We start from the raw sequence: 16,718 nt of genomic DNA, 5'->3' as shown, positions 1-16,718 counted from the left end.
GGTCCTCTCGAGGTACCCTCGGCCCACCAGGCATCCTGAATCCCCTGGGGTGGACCCGGCTGCCCTCAGCAGACCTTTTCCGAGCCTCTGCTGTGTGACCAGCCCTGTTCCAGCGACCGAGACACATGCTTAGATCTCACCCCTGTCCTTGAAATGCTCCAACCAGTGGGGGCCACAGGCAGCTGACAGTTCGGGGTGTGATGGGACCAGGAGGAGGGTGGCCATGAGGAGGCCCCATCCCAGCTTGGAGACTCAGGGAAGGCTGCAATAACAGAGATGAGAAGAATTCAGCCAAATTTTAAGAAAATGAGGTGTTACGGGGAGGTCACTTCCAGGAGACAGGCCCCTGTGTGCAGAGCCCCGAGAAGGGTAAGCACGTGGGAGCCAAGCCCAAGAGGGCACAGATGGGGGTTTTTGGCTAGAAGCTGAAGCGCGGTCAGTGTGTGCAGAGCCTGAGGAGGGCCTTGATGCCAAGCTCAATACCCAACTTGAACCCAGTGCTCTCATCAGCCACCAAGCCCTTCCCGCGGCATCTGCCAGGCAGCCTTGCCCACCCGCCCCCTCCCGCACTCACATTTTGCCTCCTTCTGGCCCAACAGAGATCAGTGACGGCATGGAGGTCTCCGACGAGCTCTCTGTGTGCTCAGATCACAGTTACGACACGTATGCCAACAGCACCACTGCCCCTGTGGCCCCCCGAGGGAGTAGCAGCCGCACCAAGACCCTCACAGGCCGGGGTGGGCATTAGCTGAAGACCTGTCTGTCCAGCCTGTACCTCGCGTGGAGACCAGGGAAGCCCAGAGAGCTAGCAGGAGTGCGCTGGGAGCTGGCTCCATGGCCTTCTCATTGGCTCCAGCCCCTTGTCAGCCACGGCCTCTCTCGGAGGGAGCTCCCTTCTCCAGCCTCTTGGGTACCCCTGCAGGCCTGGGGTGCCTTCTTCTGGGAAGTCTGAGGCCTGGTCCTCTCCTCCCATCCTGACCTGGAAGCTCTGAGGGGTCAATGGGCGATGCCGTGCCCCATGGCAATGAGGGAAATGAAGCCTGAGTGCGCCCCTGAGCGTCTGTCCTTCTGTGCTGCAAAGAAACGACTTCCTGTTTCTCCCACCTCAAGGGCGTTGGCTGAGCCTCTGCCCCAGCAGCTCTGCTCACCTGTCAGGTGAAAGCGCAAGGAAGCTCGGCCCAGGAGGAACCTGCTGCGTGGGAAGACACTCCTCCTCCCTGGCCAGCCTCCGCCACCATTGGCCCTGCCCCAGGAGAGGGCCTGAGCCATGTCCCCAGGAGCAGCTGGAGGTGGCCAGAAGAGCAGACTCAGGGCTGCTGGATCTCACACCCAAGTGTCCAGCAGGCCTCTGGGACAAACTGGCCTGGAGGCCCAGGAGGTCCACAGACTGACACGACCTCAGGTTTCCACATCAGTGGCCAAGGGCAGGAGCCCCCAGGGAAGAGGTTCAGGCATGGTCAAGGGTGGGCGTACGGCCAGAGGCCCACAGTGAAGGGCGTCTGAGGAGCCTTGGCCAAGGTGATTAAAGCTGCCACCTTGACATGTGTCATCTCTGCATTGTCAGTGGGAGGGTAGGGACAGAGCTTGCTGGGTTTGGGATTCAGGTCCCATGATAGAGGAAGAACCACTCTCAGAAACAAAGAGGAGGAGTTCCCTTCGTGGCTCAGCGGTTAACGAACCTGACTAGGATCCATGAGGATGCCGGTTTGATCCCTGGCCTCCTTCAGTGGGTTAAGGATCGGGCATTGACATGAGCTGTGGTGTAGGTCACAGCCACAGCTCCGATCCTATGTTGCTGTGGCTGTGGCTGTGGCTGTGGCTGTGGTGTAGGCCGGCAGCTGTAGCTATGATTCGACCCCTGGCCCGGGAACTTCCATCTTCCATATGCCGTGGGTGTGGCCGTAAAAAAAAAAAAAAAGAAAAAAGAAAGAAGAAAAGAAACAAATGGGAGAGTGGCAGGGTGTTGGGGCCCCTCCCTTGCATCACATGGCACCAGGGCTTTCTTAACAGCTCTGGCCTTGGGAACCAGTGCCCCCATATTGTCTTAGAGAGGTAAAGTGACCATCCATGGCCACACAGCTTAGAACTGGGAGAGCCAGAATCCCACCCAGGCTGTGGCCCCAGGGTTTAAGTGTGTCTTCTACAACCGGCCAGGAATGGCAAGGCAGCTAGGGCTTCTGGGTCCTTAAGACTGGGCAGCGTGACTCACTGTCCCCTCGTGGCCACATGGAGGCTTTCTAAGCTCTGTCCTCAGCTGGGAGACACCTCTCCCCGTGGCAGAGGTTTGGCTTTGACTTCTCAGGGCTTTGGTCCTGACTGAAGAGACCCACCTCCATTTTTGGCCCAGTGGGACACCTGTGCTGAAAGCACAACGGCAGCCCCCAGGACCAGAGACGTCCCTGTCCTTCAGTCCTTGGACCTCTGTCCTCCATGGGAAGGGGTCAGTGGCAGAGTCGGGGCAGGTCTATAACCCCCGTCTTCGTCCTAAGAGTCTGCATGGTCTTGAATGTGTCTTACGGAAAAGGGGGAGGCTGAACCCCAGTTCCAGCCTTCAGTGAACACGGTGCTTCCTGGGGGCCAAGGAGTCTGTATCTTCACCAAATAGGGACCTTCCTGGATAGAATTCCCGGGGGTCTGAGCAATTGTGGCCCCTTGCAGAGGAAAGGAAAAGAAACCTCTCCCGATTCTGCCCAGACTGGGCCCCCACATTAACCTCTAGGACAAGCCCTCTGGGACTTGAGGGGATTTGCCCTCCTCCTCCCCTACGAACATGTGCCAAGTGCTCCCTTCCTGGGGCAGAGGTCGGCTCCTGCCTCTCCCTGGGCACGAGGAAGCATGAATGAAACCTGGACCATCCAGGTCGGCAGTGAGGCACGCCACCTACCTGAATGCCCCAAGAACCTCCTCTCTGGCCTTGTGCACGCCCGCCCACGCAAGTGGATTTGACCTTTGATGCCAGCCCCTCCCTGTCCAGTTAGTGCCCCTGGCCCCACTTGGGCAACCTGAAACATCCTAGAGTCCTCAGGAGGGGACAGAGGGGCTGGGAGTTCTGAGTGGGACTCCTCCTGTCACCAGGGCTCTACACTATACCTCGCAGTCCCGAATGCGGAGCTGGTCCAGCTGCCTGCCCTTGTCCCCTAACAACGGCAGGAGAGGCCACGCCCTAGCAGGGCATGTGGCTGCGCCTTCACCTTCAGTGGAGCCCACAGCCTGGGGTCACCCCGGGTTCCTGCCCCTTCACCTGGGGAATTACTGAGAAGCCCACCTTCCTGGTGCCCTCCTCACACCCTTCCCCCATGTGTGGGAGACAGCCGGACTGCCCTTCACAGGGAAACAGCAGATGGGCCCCTCCCTTCCTGCCCCCCACCCCCAGCCGCACTCCTCGCTTCTCCCCTTCCCCTCCAGGGTCCTCCTTGAACCCTTAGGCCGTCCTTCCCCAGGACGGGTACAGACGTGTCCGGATCTCTGACAGCCTTTAACATACAGCGTGCGCACACCCCTTTCAGGGGGAAGCAGGGTCTCAGAAGAGACTCCGCCAGGCCTCTGGACACGTGCTCGGCCAGCATCACAGCGACCCTCTCGTGGCGACCCTTCCACAAACCCGGCCTCCTAAGCCTCCCTAGGGCAGGTTACGCAGGTCCCTGCCTCACCATCGCCATGTGGCACATGGCTTTCACTCAGAAACCCCTCTCGAGTTCACAGCAACCCAGCAAGACAGGCGGGGCAGGAATGGCGATAGCTCCTGCGGAGATGAAGAGCCAGCGCTAAGGGCACAGTGACTGCGCTGCATGGCAAGTCCCAGGACCAGGCCCCAGGTGCCACAGAGTCCATCGAGGTTCTGGTCGGGGCAACCTCCTGCCAAACTACTGCCCTTTTCCATGAAGGCGAATGCCCTCACCCACCCCCCACACTAGGCCCTGTGGCCCTTCAGAGGCAGCAAATGATCAGACAGCTGCCTGTGGAGCTGCCTCCCTCTGGCTGCAGGCCAGCCCAGCCCAGAGCTGCCTTGTTCTCTCCCAGCCCACCCCCACCACCCCAGGCCAGCCCAGTACCATCATGCCTGCCTCACTGCATCCCCTCCGGGCTGGTACACTGTCAAGTCAAAAACACCGTACCACAGGTGCAGGACCACAGGCTGCCCCCACACACGTCTGTAAGACAAGTCCCCTGTCCTGGGCAGACAGCCCCTTCTCACACCCAGAAACGGACAATCACAGAGAGATGCAGACACAGAGACAGAACACACAAGGCATGTAACCGGATACATGAGGTCCCAAAGTGACATGTCTGCTGTCAAGCAGGAACAGACACAGCACGGAGTTTCAAGGAGGCAAAAGGGAAGAAACCTAGACCTCTAAGCTGTGCAGTTACATTCCTACACCTACAGCTACTCAATCACACCCGGCCCAGTGCCACAGAGTCACTCCCAGACTCACATCCAGGTACCCGGAACACCTGCAAGCACATATGCCCTCACGTCCAGGTATCATTCAGGGGCGCAGCCAGCACCAGTCACCCCCGATTCAGGCACACGCATCCCAGGGTCGCTCACAATCCCACACCTACTCTCGCCTCTTCCCTCCCCCTCATCCCAGGGCTGGTCCAAGAGTAGAACAAAAGCCCAGCGTCCCCTCCTCCCCTTCCCCCTTAACTCTCCCCTCCCCACTCGCCTGGCGTCCAGCCCCTTTGTCCTCCTGCAGCTGAGCCTGAGTCCAGGCAGAGTGGCAGGGACATTGAGCCCGGGCTGCTGGAGTACAGGCAGCAGCACAGACAGGAGTGGTCAGCAAGGAAGCAGCAGCTGCAGAGTGCCTGGGAGAGGTCATGGCCAGGTAAGGGCAAAGTAACGTGGGGACTAAGGATGCAGGGCTGCCCTGGCTGTGTGGGGTGTGTGGGGTGTGTGGGGTGTGTGTGTGTGTGTGTGTGTGTGTGTGTGTGTGTGTGTGTGTGTGTGTGTGTGTGTGTGTGTGTGTGTGTGTGTGTGTGTAAAAGAAATGGGGCAGCATGCAGGGCTGCCCTGGCTGTGTGGGGTGTGTGTGTGTGTGTGTGTGTGTGTGTAAAAGAAATGGGGCAGCATGCAGGGCTGCCCTGGCTGTGTAGCGTCTACAAGAGAGTGTGTGTGTGTAAAAGAAACGGGGCAGCATGTCAATTTCTAGGGCCTGGCTGGGTCCCTCAGTCTGTGTCAGGACCTTCGGTTTGAGGTGCCTAGATTCTCAGCTGGGATGGGAGAAAACCCATCAAGCCCTGCCTGGGAATCCCTACCTTCCATGTTCCAACAAGGCATCGTTGGACTCCTAGACTGAAATCTCTAGGGTGGAAACGGGGTCGGATGTCCCAGTGTATCCACAGTGCCCAGCGCCGCAGACAGCAGGAGAATGAAGGAAAAAGTAGCGGTGCACTTCCCAGGAGGGGCTCCCTCCCTCTCCCAGACAGCCCCTGGTGCCAGGACACCTCGCAGAGAGAAGTCCCTCCTGACCTGATGCGGATGAGACCTGCCCTCTTGGATCTCAGCTCAGAGCATGGCTGAGAAATTCTCAGCTGGCAGGAACAGAATGAGGGCAGCACACTCCAATGACTGCTCTCACCTCCTTCCAGGGGACGTGGGCTGCTCCTTGGGACATGCCCCCACCTTGGCAAGTGTGGCTGAGCCACTAGGTGTGCAGAGTCTAGAGCCAGGTGGGTTCAGGGCCCAACCCCTCTATCCTGGGACCCTGCCCAGCAGATAGCTCATTTCCCTTGGTGCTAAGACAGGGGATCCGCCACCCAGGATGGCCCAGGCATGAACAGTGCAAGTCAGACTAACTTAGTGAGCAAGATCTGACCTCCAGGACAAAGCAGTCTCAGGGAGTTTCCTTCACAGCATAGCAGAAGTAAATGTAACTAGTACCCATGAGGATGTGGGTTTGATCCCTGGCCTCACTCAGTAGGTTAAGGATCTGGCATTGCCATAAGCTGTGGTGTAAGTCACAGACATGGCGCAGATCTGTAATTGCTGTGACTGTGGCATAGGCCAGCGGCTACAGCTCTGATTTGCCCCTAGTCTAGGAACCTCCATGTGCCACAAGTGCAGCCCTAAAAAGACCAAAAAAAAAAAAAAAAAAGGCAGTCTCAGAGGAAGAACAGACAAGGAGCAGGGAGCAGAGTGCTGCTCCCCTAGAGTAAACTGCCACATAAAGAAGTGAGCTCCCGGTCCCTGGAGGTGTGCAAGCAGAGACCAAATCGCCCGCTACAGATCTTCAGTCTGTGGAATGCTTTCACAAACACCCCTCCTTTGACTCACGGCAACCTCTGAAGGGCAGGTTACCTCCATGTGATCGTTTCCTCATGACAAACTTTAAAAAGAAGGGGGGCGGGGGTCTAATTCAGGTCTCTGAGGATCACACAAAATTATGCACAGAAAAGCAACTTTAAACACATTGTGCGCTCCCTTCCCCTTGGGTAAAAACATGTAGGGAAACAGCTCCTGGGTTTGTACTGTGTACCTAGACTTTCTCGTACGCTCCACCTAACAGTCACCAAGTCACAGCAACCGTGTGAGGGAGGCCTTTCAGATGAGGAAGGGGATGGGCAGTGATTCGCGCAGGATCACACACCGGGACCAGTCCTTGGAGCGAGCTCTTCCCACGTCCCCACAGGGCTTCCTTGAGAACGGAGAACTCACCACGGAGGCCACCTTCCCTTTTAGCCTCGGCTCTCACCTCTAGGCCTTTGCACAGGTGGAGACCTCCTCTCTCCACTCCCTTCCCTTCTCCTGGCTAATCCTACCTGTCCTCGGTCAGACTGACCCCTGTCAAGGATGCCTTCCCTGACTCCCCTCCGACTGGGTTCAGTACCCCCTCGGAGCTCCCCTAATGCTTCTTCAAGCTCCAGGAGAGCGGGGGCTATGTCTTGTTCACCGCCTGGCACAGAAAGAACTCTAAATAAATACCAGCTTAATACATTCACTTGACCTTGAACAGGCACTAATTGAGCACCTACTATGAGCCAGATCCTGTACTGTTAGGGGAGGGGCAAATATTACATAGAATAATCGGGGTGTGGCCAATGGGGAACACCTGTAGGAGATCCCTAGGATGGAGTGAGGAGAAGTTGGTAGATTTATACCCAACACACACACACACACACACACACACACACAGCATCTGTGGGGTTGCCCGAATTCCTTGACCAAAGGCTACAGCTCCTGTCAGGGGGCCCTCTTTACAGAGGTATTTTGGGTAGGTTCCAATAACCTCCCAGCCCTCCACCTTCAGACCTTGGAGAGATGAAGTCTTCCAGCTGTGGTAGCCACAGTGGCACTGCTCTATCCCTTGGGGGAGTCCCAAAGTACTGCCTATGCTTTTGTAAGAACTTCCTTTATTAGACTCTCCTCAAATTACCCTACTTGAGAGTATGCCATCTGTCTCCCGCCGATGCCTACAGGAAGAAGCTTAGTGAGTTTGAAGAACAGAAAGAGCCACATGACTGCCGTGGGTAAAGGGGTGGGGTGGGGGGACGACGGACGACGGTACAGCTAAAACAGGGTCCAGCCCTTTAGGTTAGGCAGAGACCGGCTCACTGACGTCATTCGGAATCTGGATAGATGGATGGAAGGAACAGCGGTAGCATGAACACAGGTTAATAAGTTCATTCGCACCAGCCTGAGTAAACTAGTGAACCGACCAAGGAAGGGAAGGGGAGGGGCCTCCTGCCCTCTAACCGGGCCCCAGCCAGGTGTATTTGTCAACGCTATCTGTGTCCTCTGCCCAGCAGGATGCTGGAGGGCCCAGTGCCGGAGGAGTCAGAGCAGGCCTCCGAGACGCCGTGCGCGGGGTCCTGCCACGCGCAGCGCGTCCTGCAGACCCTCAATGCTTACCGGCGGAGCGGCACCCTTACGGACGTGGTGCTGCGTGCGGGGGGTTGCGACTTTCCATGCCACCGTGCCGCGCTTAGCGCAGGGAGCACATACTTCCGTAGCCTGTTCAGGGCTGGGGAGCCACAGCAGGGCCTGACAGTGGTGCCAGGCGTGGGTCCGGCGGGGACCGCGACCGCGGCGGCGCTGGCCGTGGTGCTGGACTACATGTACGGCGCTGGCGCGCGGCTGCGCACGGAGGAAGAGGCGGCCGCGGTGCTGGCGCTGGCCGAGCGGCTGGGCGTGGCGGGCCTGCGCGAGGCCTGTGCACGCTTCCTCGAGGGCCGCCTGCGTGCTGCCAACAGCCTGGCGCTGCGCCGCGTGGCCGCTGCCTTCTCGCTCGCTTCCCTGGCTGAGCGCTGTGGCCGCGTGTTGCGCCAGGCCTTCACCGAGGTGGCGCGCCACGCGGACTTCTTGGAACTGGCGCCCGATGAGGTGGCGGCACTGCTGGCAGACCCGGCACTGGGCGTGGTGCACGAGGAGGCCGTGTTCGAAGCGGCCATGCGCTGGGTGCGCCATGACGCGCCGGCACGCCGGGGACAGCTGCGGCGCCTGCTGGAGCACGTGCGCCTGCCCCTGCTGGCGCCCGCCTACTTCCTGGAGAAGGTGGAGGCCGACGACCTGCTGCAGGCTTGCGGCGAGTGCCGCCCGCTGCTGCTCGAGGCCCGGGCCTGCTTCATCCTGGGCCGTGAGGCCAGCGTGCTGCGGGCCCGGCCTCGGAGGTAAGCTGCCCCCCACCTCCGTCCCCTTGCCTCCCGCCTTGTGCCCTGCGTTATTCCCCTGTTCAGTCGTTCCCTCACTCCTCCACTATCCTTTTCCTATCACTTGATCGCAACCTCTTGACTGAGATTCAAGCATTCAACAGACTTTTCAAGGGTTGATGCTGGGCATTGTGCCCTCAAAGAGTTCACAGTCCAATGGGGGAAATGCAGGGATCTCACAGCTCGCAAACATTGTCTCGTGCCAGACTCAGGAGTAATCTGAAATACTCTTTAACTTCAGGGAGCCCAGTCTAGTAAGGGGTATAAATAGGCAGCCTTGGGAAAAAATTAAAGAGGCTTACTCCCACCTCATAATTGCCAGACCAGGAGACTTTTGGGCAGACGGTCTTGCTGACGGTCTGTCACCCTCACAGGAACAGGAGACATTGTGGCCCAAGAGGTTCAGTATTTGTCAAAGGAATTAGGTAGGAAGCCTTTCACTAAAAGGTTTGGTAATTCTGGTTGGGTACGCGCCTGAAGGGTCAGTGGGAGGAGAGAATGCTTTGCCGAAAGGGGATGTAGCCTGGTTTAATGGCTTTAGCAACTAGGAGAGGGGTTTAGGAGATGGCTAGAGGAGGAGGGATACAGATGAGTGTGTGAAGGTCAGACAGTGCGGAGAGAATGGGTTACTGGCAGACCAACTTGGGCTTGAGTTCCAGCTCTGTCACTTTCGGCTACATGACTTTGGGCAAGTCAGGATTAAATGAGGATTTTTTCTACATAAGGGTAAAGGCTCTGTAAAGATTCGTTCCCTGCAACTGAGAGGTCAGTCGAATGGGGTAAGGAGCAGTGACCCTCTCTTCCCATCAAAAGCCAGGAGGTTGGAAGTGCCAGAGTCCAGCACGGGAAGGTGGAGAGCAGAAGGGCAGCAAGACCGTATAGTTCAGTCGACAAGACGGTGAGAGAGGGCTGAAACCTGGCTGCCTGTTAACTGGCATTGGGCTTGTCCCCATACCAGGTTCATGGACCTGGCTGAAGTGATTGTGGTCATTGGTGGCTGTGACCGCAAGGGGCTCCTGAAGCTGCCCTTCGCTGATGCCTACCATCCAGAGAGCCAGCGCTGGACCCCACTGCCCAGCTTACCCGGCTACGCACGCTCAGAGTTCGCCAGCTGTGCTCTCCGCAATGATGTCTACATCTCTGGTGAGGGCGGGCCCGCAGCCCGAGCCCCACAGGATTGGCTCCTCGCCGCCCCGGCACTGCCCTCCTCCGCGCAACAGGGATACAGGGGCGGGATCTTTCCTGATAACCTACAGTTACCAGCTGAGGTGGTACTGCAGAGCCAATCACTGGTGTGACTCCAACCTTTATCCGGCAATGTTTACCTCAGCTCAGATCAGGGTTAATCATTTTTCTTTATCTAGCCTACCATGTGCTGTGCTAAATTATGCTAAGCAGCTTACATTAGTTATCATTTAATTCCCACAACAAGCCCACTTTATAGGGAGATTTTCCACCCACTGCTCAAGAATGGCAAAGACTGGTTTGATACCAATGGACTGTGCCCTCCCGGAGATTCGGGCCCTAGAGTGCCCTGGACAGGGAGAGTCAGAGACCACCTTACCACCAAGCAGAAAAGCGGGCTGTGAGTCCCCACATGATTTGGATTCCCAACCAGGGAATCTGGCCCAGCTTCACGGAAGGGATGATTTTCAACTAGACCTTGAAAACTGGAGGGAGCAGCAGAGACAAAGGCATGAGGGTAAGAAGGAACCTTGGGTACCCAGGTCTCCAAGGTGCAGGCTGAGGGTCTGAGAGGAAGGGATGTTACTGTGGATTAGACAGTAAAGGGAGTCTGAAGTCAGGGAGGCTTTGACTCCAGGCCTTCGTAGACTGCACTTGTAGTAGGGAGCTGTGGGGGCCTGAGGATAAGGAGAAAAAGGCACGGGAAGGCCTCAGCAATGGTCCAGGCCACACTTTATTTCTGGACAACTTATCCAAGGCCACCAACGGCTCCTGAGCAACATGTGTGGCCTCTGCTTGGTACCACTGGGAATACCTAGAGGCAAAAGCTATGAAACAGAGATAGGGCTTGGGTCAGGCTCAGGCTGAGGGGTGCAGTTGGGGTTCTCCCTGGGAAGGGTGCTCCTGAGAGATGAATCAATGTTGAGGAACACCAGGATGGCCTGACACTGACAGGGAGCGTCCACAACCTGCATCCCCAGTGCCTGGCCCCGAGGGGCCTAAGAGTGCTGAGCTTGGGAATCAGAAGTTCTGGTCATTGCTCCAGCTTTAAGAGGCCATCACCTTCAGCAGAGTCCAAAGTGCCCCCCGTCACTTGCTTCCCTGAGCCCAGAGCCCAGTGAAAACCAACTCTTCCTCCCCCAATCTTAGGTCTCGCCCCTCAAGACTTTCTGCCTGTTGTCCTAACGCAGACCTTCCCACCACTCATGAAAGCACACTGAGTCACAGCCGGAGTCTCACACTAACCCGGCGGGAAGTCCTTCCTGCTGTCTACCCTTAACCCCTTCCTTTGGATCTGGGGACCCTGGTTTCTAGCCCCTTAGAGTGATGGAAATAGCAAGAGAGCCCGGGGGCAACAGCTGCTTCTCTCTCCCTAGGAGGCCACATCAACAGCCGTGACGTGTGGATGTTTAGCTCCCATCTGCACACCTGGATCAAGGTGGCCTCACTGCACAAGGGCAGGTGGAGGCACAAGATGGCGGTCGTGCAGGGGCAGGTAGGGACACCCAGCAGCGCTGCCCTGGGCCCAAGACAGCCATCTCTGGACTTCCTGGGGCAGGCCCTCAATGACCCTTTCTTCGCAAGAAGGGGTGAGGCCCCCAAAAGGAAAGGGACTCACCCAAAGTTGCATAACAATGCTAATGCTAATAATAATAATTACTGTAATAGTACAGCCTAGTAGTCAAGGGCTCAAGAGTATGTGCTCCGGGGCCAAAGAGCCTAGATTTGAATCTCGACTCTGCCACTTAAGACCAAAAAGAAAAAGGAAAAAAAATCTGCCAATTATCTTTGTAAGCTACATCTCAAAATCAGAAATGCAAATAAATGCTTCTTGGAAATCATTTAAGTGAGGTGATAAGCCCTTAAGAAATCACTAGTTATTTTTATTAAGCATCACTTTGGTGCCAGGCATTTTACCTGTCTAAAGCGCATTCAGTACCCATCCTGCAAACCCATTAGCAGAGGAATCAGCTAAGGGAGGTTCAGGAACCGGGAGGAGGGGAGGCAGAGCCAGGAGCTGGGATAGTTTCTCTGCACACAGCCAGAGGCTGTGGGGCTGAGATGCAGGCCGCCCTGACTCTTGGTCATCTCTTACTTTACCCGCAGCTGTTCGCGGTGGGTGGCTTTGACGGCCTGCAGCGCCTGTGCAGTGTGGAGCGCTACGACCCCTTCTCCAACACCTGGGCAGCAGTGGCCTCACTCCCTGAGCCGGTGAGCTCTGCTGCTGTGGCGCCCTGTGCCGGACGGCTCTACGTGATCGGGGGCGCCGGGCAGGATGGCATCAGCACCAACAAGGTGGGCCAGGAGAGGGTGGTGGAGGCCTACTGTGTGCCAGGTGCAGAGCTGGGGCTTTCATGTCCAGGACCATTTTCTCACTTAATCTCACTGACAGCCTTGAGGAGTCATCCCCATGTTTCAGGCAAGGAAATGAATTCAGAGATGACCCCACAAGGTCACACAGTAGGTCTGGATCACGGTGTTTGGGGTGGTACATGAGTTTCACAGATCTTAAAAACAAAGTGAGGGCAAAGAGTAATTAGTTAAAAAGCTTCTCCATTCAAAAATATTTTATATATATGTATGAAAAATCACTCCTAGTCTCACCACCTAAGGATACGTACTGCTAATATTTTGGTGCATCGCCTTCTAGGCTTCCTCTGAACTGACTCACTCTTCTGTTTTAGTTTTCTGTTCTGTTAGTAAAATGAGGCATTCTGCTTTTTCTTCTAAGTATAAGCACTTTCTACGTGGTTAGGAACTCTTCAGAGTTGTCATTTCAGTGTCTGTGTGACAGTCCACTGGGTGGGTGGATCGGTGTCTACCAAATTTTCTATTGTTGGACATTTACGCTTTCTGACAATAAAAATTGGTCTTTGTTGTAGCAGCTCCCTCCCTGCCCTGACCAGCTCACAGGCCTGGGATCTGACTCTTTCCCAAACGAGGATCCCTAACCTCTTCAACCCCACTCCCAGCACATGTTCCTGGGCTGGCTGGAGGAATACCTTTCAGTACCTTCTTGGGCAGCAGCAATGTGAGAAGCAAGGCCTTGTAAACACCCAAGGGCCTGGGAGGCCTGAGGACAGCTGTAGGAATGAAGGCTGCAAGACACCCTAGCTGGAATTTTGTCATAACCTCAGAGCTCCTGGAAGGCAGAAGAGGGTTGACAGTATATGCAGCCAGGAGCACATCTCTGTGGGAAACCTGCTCTGAGAACCCTCTAGAGCACGAATGCAGAGATGACACCTCCAGCTCCTGGGACGTAGACCTCCTCCTAGACCTTCAAAGATGAACTTTTGCCGGGGGAGGGGCTAGGATGAGGAAGCTGAGCGCACTTGAGGGGAGGGATGCTAGCTCAGGCCTGGTGGACACAGGCAAATGTTATACTGAATGGGTCCCCTGGACAGAGAGCTGGGAAGGTAGGCAGCAGGGTGGCTGAAGGGTGAATCTTCACCACTGCTGCTCCTCCTGCCTCAGGTGCAGTGCTTTGACCCCAAGGAGGACCAGTGGAGCCTGCGGTCACCAGCCCCCTTCTCGCAGCGATGTCTTGAGGCTGTCTCCCTAGAGGATACCATCTATGTGGTTGGGGGCCTCATGAGCAAAATCTTCACCTACGACCCTGGCACAGATGACTGGGGGGAGGCGGCTGTCCTCCCCAGCCCTGTGGTAAGTGGAGGCTCCCGGGCACAGCCCCGGCACTGGCTGTTTAGGAGAGTGAAGACCCCCTTCTAAGGATCCAGATCGCAGAGGCAGTTAAGACTTGTGCTAGACTCCATGCCAGGTAGTTTTACATAGTTCTCTAGCTTTGTCCTCACAATAATCAGCCTTGCACTTCAAAGATAAGGAGACTGGTGCCAGAAAGGCTGAGGCGTCACCAGTTAGGCCGTGTCAGGCAGAGCCTGGATTGCCAGTTCTAGGTGCTGTAGCTTTGGAAGGGGGAGCCTGGTCTCAATGACCCTGCAATCTCTCTGGCTCTCAAGGCTACCAGCTGGTGGCCTCTGTGTGTGTGTGGAGGGGGTGTAGGGAGAGCCAAGGAGTGACCTGCTGGGTTCCCTCACCCCCGTGATATCAGAGAAGAGACGTCTAGGCCCTGGATGCCTGGCCCCTGCATTCCTTGCCTCCCCCACCATTCTGTTCCCTCTCCCAAACCCTACAGAGACTACACAGGGGTACGGTTGGACTGACGGTCCCTGTCATTCTTACCTCTGGTGATTCCAAGCACCTCGATTTCTGGTTTCCCCGAGCCTGAGGTCCTAAGATGGTGGTGGTGGTAATTACTGTCACTGGGGGCTTACTGTATTCCAGGTACTGTGTAAAATGCTTTACATACTTAATCTCATTAACTCTTGAAGGTAACCTTAGGAAGAAGGAACTACTACTATTCTCACTTTTCAGATAAGGAAACTAAGGCCCAGAGAGGTGAAGTGACTTGTCTAAGGCCATTCATTTATTAGTAAGGGTCACACCAGAGCTTTAAACCAGGTCCATCCAATTCCTCCCGCTCTACCATCCAGACTGCCTGCTCATATTCTGTGAAGGTCAGGATTTTGTTGTCTGGCCTGGCCAGCCAGGGATAGAGGCAACCCCAGGCTGGACCCCATAACTATTTGTCTTTCTGTCTGTCCACCCAGGAGAGCTGTGGCGTGACTGTGTGTGACGGGAAGGTCCACATCCTTGGCGGGCGGGATGACCGCGGGGAAAGCACCGACAAGGTCTTTACCTTTGACCCCAGCAGTGGGCAGGTGGAGGCCCAGCCATCCCTGCAGCGCTGCACCAGCTCCCACGGCTGTGTTACCATCATCCAGAGTCTGGGCAGGTGACTCGCACTTGAGCCAGAAGGCAGGAGGGAGAACTCAGGCTCACCACGTCTCCCCCTCATAGCACCTCCGTGTAAACAGCCTCTTAACTGACTACCCCTTTTCCTGCAGAAATAAAACTTCCTTCAAAGGTTGGGTCTGTGTTCCAGCTTAAGCCTCCTTTGCCTGGAGAAGTAATGCCCAGTATCTGCTCCCTACTCTGACTCTTTATAAAGCATCTTCCTATGTTACCTCAGTTTACTTTCATAAGAGCAGTATGGACGTCTTATGAAATAGTTCATGCAGAAAAAGGAAAAATAATTTTGTATTGTTTAAGATTATAATAAAACGCAAATCAAAACTACAGTGAGGTACCACCTCACACTGGTCAGCACGGCCATCATTAACAAGTCTACAAATAACAAATGCTGCAGATGTTGCGGGGGGAAAGGGAACCCTCCTACACCGCTCGTGGGAATGCAAACTGATAAAACCACTATGGAGAACAGTATAGAGGTTCCTCAGAAAACTGAACATAAAACTACCATATAATCCAGCAATCCTACCTCGGACACATACCAGACAAAACTACAACCCAAAATGATAAAGGCACCCAGAGCTCCCGTCGTGGCTCAGTGGTTAACGAATCCGAATGGGAACCATGAGGTTGCAGATTTGATCCCTGCCCTTGCTCAGTAAGTAGGTTAAGGATCTGGCGTTGCTGTGAGCTGTGGTAAAGGTCGGAAAGATGTGGCTTGGATCCTGTTTGCTGTGGCTCTGGTGTAGACCTGTAGCTACAGCTCCCCTTAGACCCCTAGCTTGGGAACCTCCGTATGCTGCGGGTGCGGCCTTAGAAAGGACCAAAAAAAAAAAAAAAAAAAAAAGATAAAGGCACCCAAATGTTCACAGCAGCACTATTCACAATAGCCGAGACATGGAAACAACCTAACTATCCATCAGCAGATGAATGGTTTAAAGATGTGGTACATACATAAAAAGGAATACTACTGGGCCATAAAAAAAACCAAGAAAATACCATTTGCAGCAACATGGATGAAACTAGAGATCCTCATACTAAATGAATTCAAAAAGAGAAAGACAAATACCCTATGATATCACTTATGTGGAATCTAAAATATGGCACATATGAGTCTCTCTACAAAATAGGAACTGACCCACAGACATAGAAAACAGCTTGTGGTTGCCAAGGGGTAGTGGATGCAAACTATTAAATTCAGAATGAATAAGCAATGAGGTCCTCCTGTATATAGCACAGAGAACTATATCCAGTCTCTTGGGACAGACCATGATAGAAGGTAACATAAGAAAGGGAATTTTTATCTGTGTATGATTGGATCACTTTGCTGTGCAGCAGAAATTGGCCCAACACTGTAAATCAACTATAATGAGAAAAATAAGTTAAATTAAAAAAAAAAAAAAAAAGGAAATAGATAATTACAAATGCCTTTGTAGGCCCCTCTATTCCCAAACTGATTTCTTCCCACATTCCTCCCAGAGGTAGTCACCATTTTTAAATGGCAAATTACCAGCACTTTTTTTTTTTTTTAACTTTTAGTGAGTTACTACTGATAGATCTATATTTTACAGAGAAGGAACTGACTTAAGATGAAACATATCGAAGGCAGAATCTATGACTCTGATTTCATGAAGCTTCAGAATCTGCGAGGCACTTCTGGTCAGGATGGTTCTCCCTTTTCTAAACCACCCTGTTCAATTCAAACCCCTAGTGATGACACATAAAATTAAAAGTTGAATAACTACGAATTCCTGTTGTGGTACAGCAGAAACAAGTCCGACCAGGAACCATGAGGTTCCAGGTTTGATCCCTGGCTTTGCTCAGTGGGTTAAGGATCTGGTGTTGCTGTGAGCTGTGGTGTAGGCTGGCAGCTGCAACTATAATTAGACCCCTAGCCTGGGAACCTCCATAGGCTGCAGGTGTGGCCTTCAAATGACAAAAAAAAGTTGAGCAACTAAAATAAAAGGCATAGACTTATAAGTAAACAGACATGTCTGAGGACCAGAAACAGAATTGTGAAACCAGTAAGGAAGGCAGAAACTCAAGCTCTTGGA

At 54.5% G+C, this 16,718-nt stretch overlaps 2 protein-coding genes across 13 annotated transcripts in view; both read left to right on the top strand.

Annotated features, from left to right (window-relative positions):
* The window catches only part of GDPD5 (glycerophosphodiester phosphodiesterase domain containing 5), an 84,321-nt gene extending 82,781 nt beyond the window's left edge, over positions 1 to 1,540 (top strand). For all 9 annotated transcript variants that reach the window (XR_014814726.1, XR_014814725.1, XR_014814723.1 and 6 more), the window contains one exon: positions 600 to 1,540. Coding sequence is in view for 6 of the 9 variants with exons in the window: in XM_084975253.1 (XP_084831379.1) it covers positions 600 to 748 (149 nt within the window). In the remaining 3 variants the exon portion in view is untranslated. The remainder of the gene's footprint in view (positions 1 to 599) is intronic.
* A 137-nt stretch (positions 1,541 to 1,677) lies between these two features.
* Positions 1,678 to 14,993, top strand: KLHL35 (kelch like family member 35). 4 transcript variants are annotated; one of them, XM_005667133.4, is made up of 7 exons: positions 1,678 to 4,829; positions 7,750 to 8,610; positions 9,608 to 9,792; positions 11,211 to 11,329; positions 11,941 to 12,129; positions 13,309 to 13,497; positions 14,463 to 14,993. In XM_005667133.4, exons 1-7 carry the CDS (start codon positions 4,822 to 4,824, stop codon positions 14,649 to 14,651), a joined length of 1,740 nt encoding a protein of 579 aa, XP_005667190.2. In that variant the 5' UTR covers positions 1,678 to 4,821; the 3' UTR covers positions 14,652 to 14,993. The 4 variants fall into 4 exon arrangements, with proteins under 4 accessions (XP_005667190.2, XP_084831381.1, XP_084831380.1 ...); XM_084975255.1 differs by having other exon boundaries at positions 4,701 to 4,829; positions 7,747 to 8,610; positions 11,941 to 12,045; positions 14,463 to 14,780; XM_084975254.1 differs by having other exon boundaries at positions 4,720 to 4,829; positions 7,747 to 8,610.
* Positions 14,994 to 16,718: the final 1,725 nt, after the last annotated feature.

Source organism: Sus scrofa, chromosome 9 (assembly GCF_054392235.1).
Source record: "Sus scrofa isolate SSC_HxYL_T2T_F1_AM1 chromosome 9, Sscrofa_HxYL_maternal_Yorkshire_Landrace_v2.0, whole genome shotgun sequence".
NCBI lineage: Eukaryota > Metazoa > Chordata > Mammalia > Artiodactyla > Suidae > Sus > Sus scrofa.
The sequence above is the reverse complement of the archived record's forward strand: the minus strand, read 5'-3'. Positions and strand labels throughout refer to the sequence as shown.

Excerpts from the sequence above, each read along its gene's own strand:
- KLHL35 (XM_084975254.1), top strand. Across the intron at positions 9,793-11,210 it reads CAATGATGTCTACATCTCTG|GAGGCCACATCAACAGCCGT; the intron begins GTGAGGGCGGGC and ends CTCTCTCCCTAG. Across the intron at positions 13,498-14,462 it reads CTGTCCTCCCCAGCCCTGTG|GAGAGCTGTGGCGTGACTGT; the intron begins GTAAGTGGAGGC and ends CTGTCCACCCAG.